At 37.5% G+C, this 15,648-nt stretch overlaps 1 protein-coding gene across 5 annotated transcripts in view; it reads left to right on the plus strand.

Annotated features, from left to right (window-relative positions):
• Nucleotides 1-15,648, plus strand: part of LRCH2 (leucine rich repeats and calponin homology domain containing 2) — a 106,439-nt gene that overhangs the window by 80,103 nt on the left and 10,688 nt on the right. For 4 of the 5 annotated variants that reach the window (XR_013444463.1, XM_078063842.1, XM_078063843.1 and 1 more), the window contains 4 exons: nucleotides 753-810; nucleotides 1,573-1,685; nucleotides 1,869-2,006; nucleotides 2,160-2,237. Coding sequence is in view for 4 of the 5 variants with exons in the window: in XM_078063842.1 (XP_077919968.1) it covers nucleotides 753-810; nucleotides 1,573-1,685; nucleotides 1,869-2,006; nucleotides 2,160-2,237 (387 nt within the window). In the remaining variant the exon portion in view is untranslated. Of the gene's footprint in view, nucleotides 1-752; nucleotides 811-1,001; nucleotides 1,190-1,572; nucleotides 1,686-1,868; nucleotides 2,007-2,159; nucleotides 2,238-15,648 lie in introns of those variants that run through there. The other variant, XM_078063845.1, reaches the window with a different exon arrangement.

A 15,648-nucleotide genomic window follows, 5' to 3' on the forward strand; every position in this document is an offset into this window, starting at 1 on the left:
ACAGCACACCACTGTGTGAAAGCACTTTGAAACAATGTATTCAAATAGAAGAGATGATAATTTATCATCTGTTAGTATCACCTGTCACCCCCTATTAGTATGAATATGTAGGTTTGCCTCATATTATCTACTAAATGTCAAGTCCATAGTAGATACTGAGTGAACGTTGCTAATTTCACTTATTTTTTCCCTGAAGCTTATTTCACTTTGTAGAGGCTTTGATCTGGTTGTTCATTCAAAAAATAATACCTATTTATTTATTTTTTAAAGATTTTATTTATTTGCGAGAAAGAGGGAAAGAGAGTGAGAGAGAGTGAGAGAGTGCACAAGCAGGGGGAAGGGGCAGAGCGAGAGGCAGGCTCCCCTGCTGAGCAGGGAGCCGGATGTGGGGCTCCATCCCAGGACCCTGGGATCATGATCCGAGCTGACGGCAGACACCTAACCGACTGAGCCACCCAGGTGCCCCCAGTACCTATTTATTTTATATAATTCATTAATTTTTATTTTTCCTTATACTATGAGAGAGAAGTATTTAAAAGCTTATGTAGTCAGATCAATTAGCAAATATTTGTAGACTTTTTTTTTGTAGACTTTTTAAAAGTGAAATGTATCAGTTTGAATTGAAATGCCGTTTGCCTTTCTGTACTCCACTAATCATGGAAACAAATAGTTCTAAAATTGGAATGGATATGAATAACTACCTTGGTTATTTTGAAAGAAAAATGGTTTTATTTCTTTTCTTTTTTTTTTAGGAATATGATAGAACCGATGGTTTTTCACATGGTCCTTTTGGCTTGAAGCCTAGATCAGGTAAGTATATATTCTGCAAATAAAATTTTTTGGTTATATATGAAACTAGAGTTTTCCAGCTTAAGTGGGATTGATTCCATAGTTTTAAGTACACATAGATTCTTTCCCCTCTCCTAAAAGTAATTTTCTCTTAACCTTATTTGTCTTTCCAATTCCCATTCCCCATTTCTTTCTTCCTCTTTACCTTCAAGCTCCTGAAACCTCAGCTTTTTGCCTTAGATATACTGCAGTCTTATTTCTACTCTACTGTGACTGCTATTAGAATGACCACTCTGCCAGCAGACCAAACACTGTTTGAAATTATAGCACTCCATTATATTGTGGTTTTAAAAAGGGATCTTTTCGCATTTGGCAAGCCCAAAAGAAAATGGATCCATGTTACTTGGCAAGGTATTGAATTATAGTTTTTATTCCTGAATAACTGTATTGACCTTCAAGAATAATTTCCTTTTTCTTTAAAGATAATAAAGGCTGATTTATGTTCAATAATTTTTAACCTGGATCATAAGTTTCTAATAGCATATGTTTAAATAAGAACGTGTGTAGGTGGTAGAAATCGTTACACTTGTCTTCCCTGTTGCTTTCAATTGTGCAGATAAGTAGATTTCAATTATATTCTATAAAAATATTTAGAATGTTTTAATAAGTAATAGTGTTTTATGTAGTTTTGCACTGATTCTTTTTTATCATGCCTCTTTTCTCACCGCTGGATGAGTCTTCCTATTAGCCTTGTGATAAGCTAGGAAATTTCTGTTTTTATAGCTTTTAGCCGCTCAACTCGCCAGGAATATGGGGCTGCAGATCCAGGATTTACAATGAGAAGAAAGATGGAACATCTACGGGAAGAACGAGAGCAAATACGACAACTTCGCAATGTAAGTGAGTTTGACCTTACAGATTTGCTTTGTAGAAATGGGTTTAACTTGGAAAATTAGCAAGATATCTGAATTTTATTTGCAAAGCTTTTTAAAATTTTGGATTATAAATGATTAGTAATATAAATATGTAGCATATATATTTACACAGGATATCTGTGATTTATACCTGTTTCTTTATAGAATCTCGAGTCCAGGTTAAAAGTAATTTTGCCTGATGACATTGGAGCTGCACTGATGGATGGGGTTGTTCTTTGCCATTTAGCCAATCACATAAGGCCACGCTCTGTAGCTAGTATTCACGTGCCATCACCAGCAGTGGTAAGTTTTGTCTAGAGTTTGTTAGTTCTCTAAAGGAAGATAGGGCTTCTTGAAACTGTCTTTAAATAATATACCTCTATAAATTTAATTTTTATACTGATAAATTTCTGTATAAATATGCCTGATAAATGTCTATTTCCTCTTACTTTACAGCCTAAACTGAGCATGGCAAAATGTCGAAGAAATGTAGAAAATTTTCTTGATGCTTGTAAAAAGTTGGGTGTATCACAGGTAACTGTTATTTCTTTTAACAAAATGATCATTTAAATATTAATTTATTGTGTGCATATTGGACTTCCTCTTCACAATCGGATGAATAATGCTTTCTGAACATGAAAATGAATACCTTCCCTTGATACATTTTACTGAGTTCCAGCTTTAACCATAGCAGCTATCCAATGAATGTGTTTAAGCTGCTTTTAAAGTCATTTATAAAACAACTACATATATGGAAAAATTCTATAATCATACATATCATTGAATAAACATGACATAGTGGCCATATTGAAACTTGATTGTAATGCAATTGATACTTTGATTTTTCCTGCTGAAAGACATTTGGACTCCTTTGTAAATCGATGGGTAGACTCTGATTAGAAGATTTGCATTCAGTGTTAACTGCGTTTTATTTTTTAGATTTTTAAAATTTTTTAAAAAGATTTTATTTATTTACTTGAGCTAGAGTGAGGAAGAGAGCACAAGCAGGGCGGAGGGGCAGAGGGAGAGGGAGAAGCAGGCTCTCTGCTGAGTAGGGAACCCAATGCGGGGTTCAATCGCAGGACCCTGGGATCATGACCTGAACCGAAGGTAGATGCTTAACCAACTGAGCCATCTAAGTGCCCTTGTTAACTGCATTTTAAACTTTATTTAAAACGTCAAACTGGGGGGCGCCTGGGTGGCTCAGTCGTTAAGCGTCTACCTTCGGCTCAGGTCGTGATCTCAGAGTCCTGGGATCAAGCCCCTCATTGGGCTCCCTGCTCGGTGGGAAGCCTGCTTCCCCCTTTCCCACTCCCCCTGCTTGTGTTCCCTCTCTCCCTGTGTCTCTGTCTATCAAATAAATAAATAAGATCTTTAAAAAAAATAAAATAAAATGTCAAATTGGAAATCTTAGTAACATATGATATGTCATGGGACAAACTGTCTGAAATTTGTAGGAATTGGCTTATGTTTCACATAATAGTTGCACTTCTATAAAATTAACAAAGCAATATTGTAAATGTATAATGAAAACGAATAATTAAAATATTACCTTTTTAGAAAACATTTTAGGCCTAACATCAAGATGATTGACTGTTGAGAGGTCATGGTGTTGTTAGCAGATCACAATATAGTTATGCTTTTTTCCCTTTTTTTATTTTTAAAAATTTATTCTTATTGAGATATGATTGACACATAATGTGTAACTTTGTTGTACACAAAGTTGTTGTGTTGATTTGATACTTTATATCTTGAGTTGTGCTTGGTTAGCTCTTTTTACCTGTGTCATCATAATCTGGCCTACAGATTCCACTTTGACCTCTTTCCTCAAGTGAATAAATATAATTTATTTAGAGAGAAGCAGTTGAATTACAGTGTAATTTGGAAGCTACATGCTCTTCTCCTCTGATTACATGTCTGTGCTTCACATGATATTTTAGTGTATTTTTTAAAAGATGTTATTCGTTATTTATTTGAAAGAGAGAGAGCAGGAGAGAGAGTGAGCAGGGGGGAGGAGCAGAAGGAGAGGGAGAAGCTGGCTCCCCACTGAGCAGGGAAGGGAGCCCAATGTGGCTCCATCCCAGGACCCTGGATCATGACCTGAGCTGAAGGCAGCCGACCAACCGACTGAGACACTCAGGCGCCTCTGACATGATGTTTTAAAAATTGAATTCTTGGGGCGCCTGGGTCGCTCAGTCGTTAAGCGTCTGCCTTCAGCTCAGGTCATGATCCCAGGGTCCTGGGATCGAGCCCCCACATCGGCCTCCCTGCTCAGTGGGAAGCCTGCTTCTCCCCACCCCAGTTGTGTTCCCCTCTCTGTCGAATAAATAAATAAAATCTTAAAAAAAATGAGTAAAAATTGAATTTTTTTTATGAAAAATATTTTTTTAAAAGATTTTATTTATTTGTCAGAGAGAGCGAGCGAGCGCACAAGCAGAGGGAGAAGCAGACTCCCCGCTGAGCAGGGAGCCGGATGTGGGACACAATCCCAGTACCCTGGGATCATGACCTGAGCTGAAGGCTGATGCTTAACCAACTGAACCACCCAGGCATCCCTAAAAAATTTGATTCTTAAACATTTCTATATTCTTTCTTTTTTGTACTCAGTCTCTTATTGAGAAAACAAAAATTAGGAAGGTTTGTTTTCTAGTTGTGATTGTATTATATACATTTTTCTGTTTTACCATTTTTAAGATTTTTGGGGGGGCATTCTCAATAAACATTGAATGAATGCACATTTTACAAATGAGGAAACTGAGTCACAGGGAAGTTAGGGAATTTGTCCAAGGTCACACCTTTAATAACCAGTGGAGCCAAGCTGTGAATCCAGGTGGTCTGACTTCAGAACTTATCCTCTAACGTGGATATTCTCTATTTCTGTTCATTTACATGAAAGAAAAGACATTGCAAAATACTCCAGGTACGTTCTTGGTACAGTAGGCAAGGGTGATCAGTTAGGAAGTTCTTATGAAAACTATTCTACTTAGCATACTCTAATCTCTAATCTTTAGCTTGTTTTAAGGAAGGGCTAGTGCCCCACCCAAGTTTACTGTAAGAGGGACTATGGAAGGACTAGTTATGAACTCTCTTTTTGAAAATTCTCCAGCTACTGGCAGTGAGGGAAGAGTTTAATAGTTAGCTTCAATTTGTTTCCCTGACTTAGAGTCAGTTTTTTCATTTAGGTTTTTTTCATTTTAAGATTTTTAAAATTTTTATTTTTAATAGCTTTTTTGAGGTATAATTGACATATACATATAGATAAGGTGTACAATTTGGTAAGTTTTGACATGCTATTATAGCATGAAATCATCAACATAGTTAAGATAATGAACTTATTCATTACCCCCAAAACTTTCCTTCTATCCCTTTGCAATCTTTTCTTTCCCAGATAACCACTAATCTGCTTTCTGTTATTATAGTTTAGTTTGCATTTTCTATCTAGAATTGTATATAAATGGAATGATAGAATATGTATGATTATTTTCTGGCTTTTTTCACTCAGTGTAATTGTTTTTAAGACTCATCAATGTTGTTGCATGTATAAATATGTCATTCCGTTTTATTGCTGAGTAGTATTTCATTGTATGAATATACGACAGTATGTTGGTCCATTGACCTGTTGATAGCCATTTGGATTGTTTCCAGTATTAGGGGACCACTTGGACAAATAAGACAGCTATGAACATTTATATAGAAGTGTTCAGATACATACATTCTTTAATTTGGGGTAGATATCCGGGAGTGGAATGACTGGAACATATGGTAGGTGTGTACTTAACATTATAAGAAAGTACAAAACTGTTTCCCAAAGTGGTTGTACCATTTTATATTCCTATTACCAGTGTATGAGAGTTTTAGTTCCTCTACATTCTCAACCAGCATTTAATATAGTCAGTGTTGTTTTTTTCTTTTTTAATTTTTGCCTTTCTAATAGGTAGGTACTGGTTTGTTAGTGTGGTTTTAATTTGCATTTCCTTGAAGACTAATGATGTTGATCATCTTTTCAAGAGCTTATTTGCCATTTGTATGACTTTTATGACGTTTAATCTTTTGTCTTTTTTAATTGGGTTGTTTTCTTGTCATTGAGTTTGAGAATTTCTCTACAAAGAATGGACAAAGTCCTTTATCAAATGTGTGAATTACAGATATTGTAGCATAAGTCTTTGGCTTGTCTTTTCATTCTCATTATAGTATCTTTCAAACAGCAGAAGTTTTATATTTTTTGAAGTAAAATTTATCATTTTAAAAAGTTCATGTGCCCTCCTTAATACCCATCCCCCTGTCCACCTCCTCTCCAGCAACCTTTAGTGTGTTCTCTATAGTTAAGAGTCTCTTTTATGTTTTGTCTCTCTCTTTTTTCCCCTTTGTCCATCTGTTATGTTTTTTAAATTCCATATATGAGCGAAATCATATGGTATTTGTCTTTCTATGACTGACTTATTTTGCTTACCATAATACTCCCTAGCTCCATCTGTGTCCTTGCAAATGGCAAGATTTCATTCTTCTCTGTGGCTGAGTAGTATTCCATTGTGTATACCACTTTTTAATCCATTCATCAGTGAATGGACATTTGGGCTCTGTCCGTAATTTGGCTATTGCTGATAATGCTGCTGTAAACATCGGGGTGTATGTATCCCTTCAAATCAGTATTTTTGTATCCTTTGGGTAAATACCTAGTAGTGTAGTTGCTGGATTGTAGGATAGTACTGTTTTTAACATTTTTTTATTTTTAACATTTTGAGGAATCTCCATACTGTTTTCCAGAGTGGCTGCACCAGTTTGCTTTCCCACCAACAGTATAAGAGGGTTCCCCCTTTTCCGCATCCTCGCCAATATCTGTTGTTTCCTGTGTTGTTAATTTTAACCATTCTGACAGGTGTGAGGTCATATCTCATTGTGGTTTTGATTTGTATTTCCTTAATGATGAGTGATGTTGAGCATCTTTTCATGTGTCTACTAGCCATCTATCTCGATGTCTTCTTTGGAGAAATGTCTACTCATGTCTTCCCATTTTTTAACTGGATTCTTTTTTGGGTAAGTTTTATAAGTTCTTTATAGATTTTGGATACTAACCTTTTATCAGATATGTCATTTGCAAATATCTTCTCCCATTCTGAAGTCTGCCTTTTGCTTTTGTTGATTATTTCCTTTCTTCATCTAATGTTACAGTCTTTGGTTTAAAATCTAGTCTTTCTGATATAAGTATTGCTACTCCTGCTTTCTTTTTGGCACCAAACTTCTGCTGTTTGTAGAAGCTTTTTTTCTTGATGAAGTCCCAATAGCTTATTTTTGCTTTTGTTTCCCTTGCCTCAGGACACATATCTGGTAAGAAATTGCTACACCCAATGTCAAAGAGGTTACTGCCTGTGTTCTCTAGGATTTTGATGGTTTCCTGTCTCACATTTAGGTCTTTATTACATTTTGAATTTCTTTTTTTTTGTGTTTGGTGTAAGAACATAGTCAAATTTCATTCCTTCGCATGTTGCAGTCCAGTTTTCACAACACCATTTATTGAAGAGATTGTCTTTTTTTCCATTGGATATTCTTTCCTGCTTTGTCAAAGATTAGTTGACCATATAGTTGTGGTTCCATTTCTGGGTTTTCTATTCTGTTCCATTGATCTGTGTTTCTGTTTTTGTGTATCATACTGTTATGATCACTACAGGTTTGTAATAGAACTTGAAGTCTGGAATGGTGATGTCTCCAGCTTTGCTTTTCTTTTTCAAGATTGCTTTGGCTATTTGGGGTCTTTTCTAGTTCCATACAGATGTTAGGATTATTTGTTCTAGCTCTGTGAAAAGTGCTGGTGGTATTTTGATAGGGATTGCATTCAGTGTGTAGATCGCTTTGGGTAGTATGGACATTTTAACAATATTTGTTCTTCCAGTCCATGAGCATGGACTGTTTTCCATTTCTTCGTATCATATTCAATTTCTTTAATCAGTGTTTTATAGTTTACTTTGTCAAATGTTTTTTCTGCACCTATTGACAGGATCATGTGGTTCTTATCCTTTCTTTTATTAATGTGTTATATCACGTTAATTGATTTGCTAATATTGAACCACTCTTGCAACCCAAGGATAAATCCCACTTGATCTTGGTGAATGATTCTTTTCATGTCCTGTTGGATTTGATTTGCTAGTATTTTGTTGAGAATTTTTTTACCAGGGCTATTGGCCTGTAGCTCTCTTTTTATATGGGGTCTTAGTCTGGTTTTAGAATCAAGGTAATCCTGGCTTTGTAGAATGATTTTGAAAGTTTTCCTTCCATTTCTATTTTTTGGAATAGTTTGAAAAGAATAGGTATTAAGTCTTTAAATGTTTGTTAGAATTCACCTGTGAGGCCCTGGCCCTGGAGTTTTGTTTATTGGGAGATTTTTGGTCACTGATTCAATTTCTTTGGTGGTTATTGGTTTGTTCAAGTGTTCTATTTTTTTCCTGTTTCAGTTTTGGTAGTTTGTATATTTCTAGGAATTTATCCATTTCTTCCAGATTACCCAGTTTGTTGGAATATAATTTTTTATATTATTATCTTATAATTATTTGTATTTCTGTGGGGTTGGTTGTGACTTCTCTCTCATTCATGATTTTGTGTCCTTTCTCTTTTTTTTTTTTTTTTAAAGATTTTATTTGTCAGAGAGAGAGAGAGAGAGAGAACAAGCAGGGGGAGTGGTAGGCAGAGGGAGAAGCTGACTTCCCACTGAGCAGGGAGCCCTATGTGGGGCTCCATCCTAGGACCCTGGGATCATGATCTGAGCTGAAGGCAGATGCTTAACCGACTCAGCCACCTAGGCGCCCCGATGTCATTCTTTTTGTACTTGTTGAGGGCTGATTTGTGACCTAGTGTATAATCTATTCTGGAGAATGTCCAGTGTGCCCTTGAAAAGAATGTGTATTCTGCTGCTTTAGGCTGAAATGTTCTGGACATATCTCTTAAGTCCATCTGTTCCAGTGGATCATTCAAAGGCATTGTTTCCTTCTTGAATTTCTGTTTAGATGATGTAAGTGGGGTGTTAAAGTTCCCTACTATTATTGTATTATTACCAATGAGTTTCTTTATGTTTGTTATTAATTGTTTCGTATATTTGGGTGCTCCCAAGGTGGGGGCATGATTGTTTAGATCTTGTTGGATAAAACCCTTTATTATGATATAGTGCCCATCTTCATCTAATGTTACAGTCTTTGGTTTAAAATCTAGTCTTTCTGATATAAGTATTGCTACTCCTGCTTTCTTTTGGCATCCATTAGCATGGTCAGTGTTTCTTCATCCCCTCACTTTCAATCTGTAGGTGTCTTTAGGTTTAAAATGAGTCTCTTGTAGGCAGCATATAGATGGGTGTTGTTTTTTTATCCATTCTGACACCCTCTGTCTTTTGATTAGAGCTTTTAGTCCATTTATAGTCAGAGTAATTATCGATAGATACGAATTTAGTGCCATTTTATTACTTGTTTTGTCATTGTTTCTGGAGATTTTCTCTGTTCCTTTCTTGTCTTTGTTGCTTTTTGTCTTTCTTTCCCACTCAAAGAATCCCCTTTAATATTTCTTAAAGGGCTGATTTAGGGGCGCCTGGGTGGCTCAGCCGTTAAGCGTCTGCCTTCGGCTCAGGTCATGATCTCAGGGTCCTGGGATCGAGCCCCACATCGGGCTCCCTGCTCCTCGGGAAGCCTGCTTCTCCCTCCCCCACTCCCCTTGCTTGTGTTCCCTCTCTCGCTGTGTCTCTCTCTGTCAAATAAATAAAATCTTAAAAAAAAAAAAAAAGGGGCTGATTTAGTGGTCACCAACTCCTAGTTTTTGTTTTTCTAGGAAATTCTTTATCTCTCCTTGAATTTTGATTGATAGCCTTGCTGGATAGAGTATTCTTTGCTGGAGATTTTTCCCATTCAGCCCTTTGAGTATATCATGCCGCTTTCTTCTGGCCTGCGAAGTTTTTGGGGAAAGATCTTCTGCTAACTTTGTCTTCCCATATAAGTTAGGGACTTCATTTGTCTTGCTGATTTTAGGATTTTTACTTTATATTTCGCAAATTTAACTACGATATGGCTTGGTGTTGGCTTGCTCTTGTTGATTTTTTTAAGGGATTTATTTATTTATTTGGATTTTATTTATTTATTTATTTATTTATTTATCCATCCATCCTCCTGAGGGGGAGGTTGAGGGAGTGGGAGAGAACCTCCAGCAGACTCCCAACAGGGGGCTCGTCTTATGACCCTGAGATCATGATCTGAGCTGAAACCAAGAGTTGGATGCTTGAACCACCCAGACACCCCTGTTTTTGTTGATTTTGATAGGAGTTCTCTGTGCCTTCTGGGTCTGTTTGCTTCCCCAGATTAGGGAAGTTTTCAGCTATAATTTACTCAAATAAATCTTCTGCCCCCTTTTCTCTCTTCTTCTTCTTGGGCTCCTATGATATGATTGTTACTGGTTTCATGGAGTCACTGAGTTGCCTTAATATAACTTTGTGATCCAAGATTTTTCTTACCTTATTTTGATCAGCTTCATTATTTTCCATAATTCTGTCTTATATAACACTTGTTTGTTCCTGTGCTTCTTCCATCCTTGTGGTCATTACACCTGTTGGTTTCGAATCTCAGTTATTTCATTTTTCATTTTGGACTCACTGGTTTTAAGCTCTTTTCCTCTGCAGTAAGTGTCTCTCTGATGTCTTCTATGCTTTTCCCAAGCCCAGATAGTATCCTTATGATTGTTTCTTTATATTCTGGATCAGGCATATTATTTAATATCTGTTTCAATTAGATCCCTGACCCTGGCCTTTTCTTGTTCATTCTTTTGTATTTTAAAGATTTTCCTTTTTATTTGAGAGAGAGAGAATGTGAGAGAGAGAGAGAGAGATCATGAGCGGGGGGGAGGGGTAGATGGAGAAGCAGACTCCCTGCTGAACAGGGAGCCCAACGTGGGGCTCGATCCCAGGACCCTGGGATCATGACCTGAGCCGAAGGCAGATGCTTAACCAGCTGAGCCACCCAGGTGCCCCTTGTTCATTCTTTTGTGTTGAATTCTTCCATCTTGGGATTTTGTCTAGGTCTCTTTTTTCTCTGTGTTAGGAAAGCCTATTATCTTCCTGCTTCTGAGATTAAAGGCTTTATGAAGAAGAGGTCATATAATATCCAAGGCTCTTCAGGAAGTGTCTCTGGTGTATGCTGCGTGCAGTCTGCTGCTGCGTTATGGCTGCTCTATCCCTCAAATCAGTCCTGTACAGAGTTTCTCCTTGCTTGCAGTGGGGAGTATGTTTGGACCTTGGCCAGAGTGTGGAGAGTTTTAACTAGGTGTGTTCTGGTCTGCTTGTTAAAAGAGACCTGATGCTATTTCCACTACAGCTGATGCTTTGCAGAATTTTATGGTCTGTAGATACGGTACATGTGGAAGTTTGTGCTGGTCTTCTGGGGGAGGGGCCTGTGCTGCTATGGGTTCTCAGACACACTTATCCTGGAAAAGCAGTACCAGAAGAGCACATGGTGATGGCGCTTGGTGTAAGCAATTTAGGCAGCCATTGTTGGCACTGTGCTGCTTCCTGAAGTTAGTTTATGCTGAGGGCTGGGGGCATGAAATGGCTCCAGCCAGCTCCTTTGTCCCTGGAGAGGCAATGCCACCTCTCTCAGATGTGCTCCGAGAAGGGGAACCACAGATTACACAGTCTGCCCCCATTTAGCTGCTTGCATTCTGTACGGTAGCACTGCAGCCCTCAGGGCTTTATACCAGCCATGTCGCAGACTTCTAACACGCCAGTATTTGAGCCCCACTGACTGCAACAAGTCCTAAAAATCAGCCCCTCTCCTTTTCCCTGTCAGTGGCTTTAGGGAAGTGTTTTCCTTGTGTGATCCCCTTTGTGCTCCTCTCTCTCCCTCTCACATCTCTCTGTGACCAGGGCTCCCTCCCCTCTGTAGCACTCAAGATCCTTTTCTCCACCAAATCACATCTCCATACCTCCGACCTTCCATGATTTGGCTTCTCTCTCCCTCTGGTTGTGCAGTTTGTTTTTTTAGTCCTCAGATCAATTTCTTGGGTATTCAGAATGATTTGATATTTATCTAGCTGTGTTCCAGTAATGAGGCGAGCCTAGGGTCCTCCTCATACTCCACCATCTTAGCTCCTCTCTAGAATATTTTTATCACCCCAGAAACTTCTTACCCATTAGTAGTCTCCCCTCCCATTGCCCCCCACCGTTCTTTCTCTATGGATTTGCCTCTTCTGGACATTAGTATAAATGAAGTCATACAGTATGGGATCTTTTGTGTCTGCTTTTTTCATTTTGTATAATGTTTTCAAGGTTCATCCATGTTGTAGCATAAAGCAGTACTTCAATTCTTTATATGCTTGAACATTTTATTGTATGTATATACCACATTTTATTTATAATTCATAAGTTGATGGACATTTGGGCTGTTTTCACTCATTGTTTATTATCAATAATGCTGCTGTGAACGCTCATGAACAAATTTTTTTTTTTGAACACTTGGTTCAGCTTTCTTTGGAATTGCCAGGTTATATGGTTACTCTTTTTTGAGTTTATCTTTGATGATTTTTCAATTTACATTTCCACCAGTGTTTGAGGATTCTAATTTGTCCAAATTCTCATCAACAATAATTATTGTATATCTTTTTGATTCTACCCATCCTTGTGGTGTGAAGTGATAGGTATCTCATTGTGGTTTTAATGAGCATTTCCCTAATGGCTAATGATGTTGGACATATTTTCATGTGCTTATTGACTATTTGTATATATTCTTTGGAGAAATGTCTTTTCACATCCTTTGCCCATTTGTTAATTGGATTATTCAGTTTTTTCTTATTGAGTTTTAGGTGTTTTTAATATAATCCAGATATAAGTACTTTATTTTTTTTTTAAGATTTTAAAAATTTATTTGACAGAGAGAGAGACAGTGAGAGAGGGAACCACAAGCAGGGGGAGTGGGAGAGGGAGAAGCAGGCCTCCCGTGGAGCGGGGAGCCTGAGGCGGGACTCGATCCCAGGACCCTGGGATCATGACCTGAGCCAAAGGCAGATGCTTAACAACTGAGCCACCCAGGCACTCCTCAGATATAAGTACTTTATGAGATATATGATTTACAAATGTTAGCTGTTGGATTTTTTAGAGATAAACTGTATCAGGTTGAGAAAATTCCTTTCAATTTCCAGTTGCTGAGAGTTCTTATCAGCAATGGATGTTGAATATTGTCAAATGCTTTTTCTACAGCTAATGAGATGATAACATCCTTTTTCTTTCAAAATATTGTGACTTACCTTGGTTGATTTTCAGATATTAAGTCAAACCTGGATTCTTGGGATAAACCTTGGTCATTATAGATTTTGTTGTTTTTATATTGTTGAATTCAGTTTGCTAAAATTTTGTTTAGACTTTTTACATCTATGTTCATGGGGATACTGGTCTTTAGTTTTCCTTTATTTTAATATCTTTGCCTGACTTGTAGTGTCAAGGTAATGTTGACCTCATGGAAGTATGCCCTGCTCTTCACTTTTCCTGAAGATTTTGTGTAGAATTGATATTATTTCCTTTTAAAATATTTAGTCAAATTCTTTAGTGAATCCATCTGGGCCAAGGGTTTTCGTTGTTGGAAGGTTTTTAACTACAATTTTAATTTCTTTAATAGATACAGGGCTGTTCTGGTTTTCTCTTTCTTCTTGCACGAGTTTTGGTATACTATCTTTCAAAGATTTTGTCTATTTTTCTGAGCTTAGCAGGGAGCCTGATGTGGGGCTCGATCCCAGGATCCCGGGATCATGACCTGAGCCGAAGGCAGACGCTTAACTGACTGAGCCACCCAGGCGCCCCATCTTCTTCTTATAAAGTTGTTTATAATGTCCCCTTATTATCAACTTAGTATTTGTAGAATCTCTTGTGATGTTACTTCTTTTATTCCCGATATTGGTAAATTGTGTATTTTCTCTTTTTTCTTCTGATTAACCTAGCTCTAGAGGTTTATGAATTCTTAGAAATTTTCTCAGTGAGCTAATGTTTTGTTTCACTCATATTTTTTCTGTTTTTTTCTGGGTTTTATTTTATTGTTTTCCTCTCTCAACTTCATATGTTCTTTCTTTCTGCTTGCCATTGGTTTAATTTGTTCTTTTTCTATCCTCTAAGGTGGAAGCTGAGTTCATTGATTTGAAACACTTTCTTTTCTAACATTTCAGTGGTTATTTGAATAAATAAGCAAAACATTAGGAGGGCAACAAATGTTGCGAAAATGGAGATTAGAAGATAGCTTTTGAGAATGTTTCTGATAAATGGGATATTACCAGTAGTATTTGGTGAATGGTTTATGGGAATTAGGAAGAAAGAAAAGATTATTATGATTTCCAGGTTCATGTTGAGAGAGACTGAATAGTATATTATTCACTGAGGTATAGAATGTAAAAGGACAAGTTAATTTAGTGTTGGAATAATTCTGCTGTGGACACATTGATTTTGATGTTTGTTGAACATCCATTTGGCTATATCAAGTTCATATTTGTATCCAGAGCTCAGTAGAGAAATCATGGCAGGAAATAAAGATTTGAAAGTAATCAGGATAGAAGATATAGTTGTTACTATTTGGGAATAGGAGCCCGGTCTTGCCAAGGCTTCCCATGTTTCAAGAAACAGTGGATTTAGGGGCTCCTGGGTGGCTCAGTTGGTTAAGCATCTGCCTTCAGCTCAGGTCATGATCTCAGGGGAGTCCTGCATTGGGCTCCCGGCTCAGTGGGGAGCCTGCTTCTCCCTCTCCCTCTGCCTGTTGCTCCCCCTGCTTGTGCTTGCTTGCTCTCGCTCTCAAATAAATAAATAAAATCTTTAAAAAAAAAAACCAGTGGATTAAAAAAATATATATAATGTTTTGGGACTCCTGGGTGGCTCAGTCAGTTAAACATCCAACTCTTGATTCAGCTCGGGTCATGATTTCAGTCCTGAAATCGAGTCCTGCATGGGGCTTCCCGCTCAGCGGGGAGTCTGCTTGGGATTCTTTCTCTCTCTCTCTCCCCTTGCCTCCCCACTCTCTCAAATAAATAAAGAAAATCTTAAAAAAATGTAATGTTTCTAGATTTGTAAAATACTGTGCTAACCAAGTGTAATACAATTATAAACCAGATGGGTCCTTTAGATGATCTGTTCGCTATTCACTCTATCCATTACTAGCTTATTTTCCTGAGATGAATGGGTGTCCCAAATAAAGCAGTGAACTGCACTGTTTCTTCAGAAATAGCTACCAATTTTATTTGATGATACGCACATGCATGCAACTCTTCAGTTAACCCTTGCAGTTTTGATAAAGTTTTGAATATACCAAAGAGAGGATATAGTCTAAAAGAGAAGAGGTGAAGACAGAACCCTTGAAAACATTAAGAATGTTAGAAAAAAAAAAAATGTTAGAAGAGGGGCGCCTGGCTGGCTCCTTCGGTAGAGCATGTGGCACTTGATCTTGGGGCTGTGAGTTTGAGCCCCACGTTGGGAGTAGAGATTACTTACAAAAAAGAACAAAAAAGAAAGAATGTTAGAGTAGAATCAGTGAAGGCTAATGAAAACCTAATGCAAAGTTGCTTCTAAACCTTCTTTCTTATAGAATTGTGAAGATCAAATAACACATGATGTGCTTATAAGAGTAGGTAGTTGTTACTTAGCAAATTCTACATCACTGGAACTAAGAAGCAACAAAACACTACTAGCAGCTGGAGGGAAGTAACCTTAAGGTAAAAAAAGTACTGAATCTCTTCATATATCAGAGATCATGGAACATCAGAACTAGTAGAATGAATGCACCAGAGCAGCCAATTGTGTACAGGACTGAAGAGTTTACAAAGCACTTCTACCACCAGACTATTCACTTTATTTCTCACACAGTCCTGTCTTCAGGATAAAGAAACTGAGTCTCAGGGAATTTTATTACCTTTAGTACTTCATATCTCATGGCCCTTAGATGTCCTGGCTGGAAATGTA

The sequence above is a fragment of the Halichoerus grypus genome, chromosome X (genome assembly GCF_964656455.1).
Source record: "Halichoerus grypus chromosome X, mHalGry1.hap1.1, whole genome shotgun sequence".
Lineage (NCBI taxonomy): Eukaryota > Metazoa > Chordata > Mammalia > Carnivora > Phocidae > Halichoerus > Halichoerus grypus.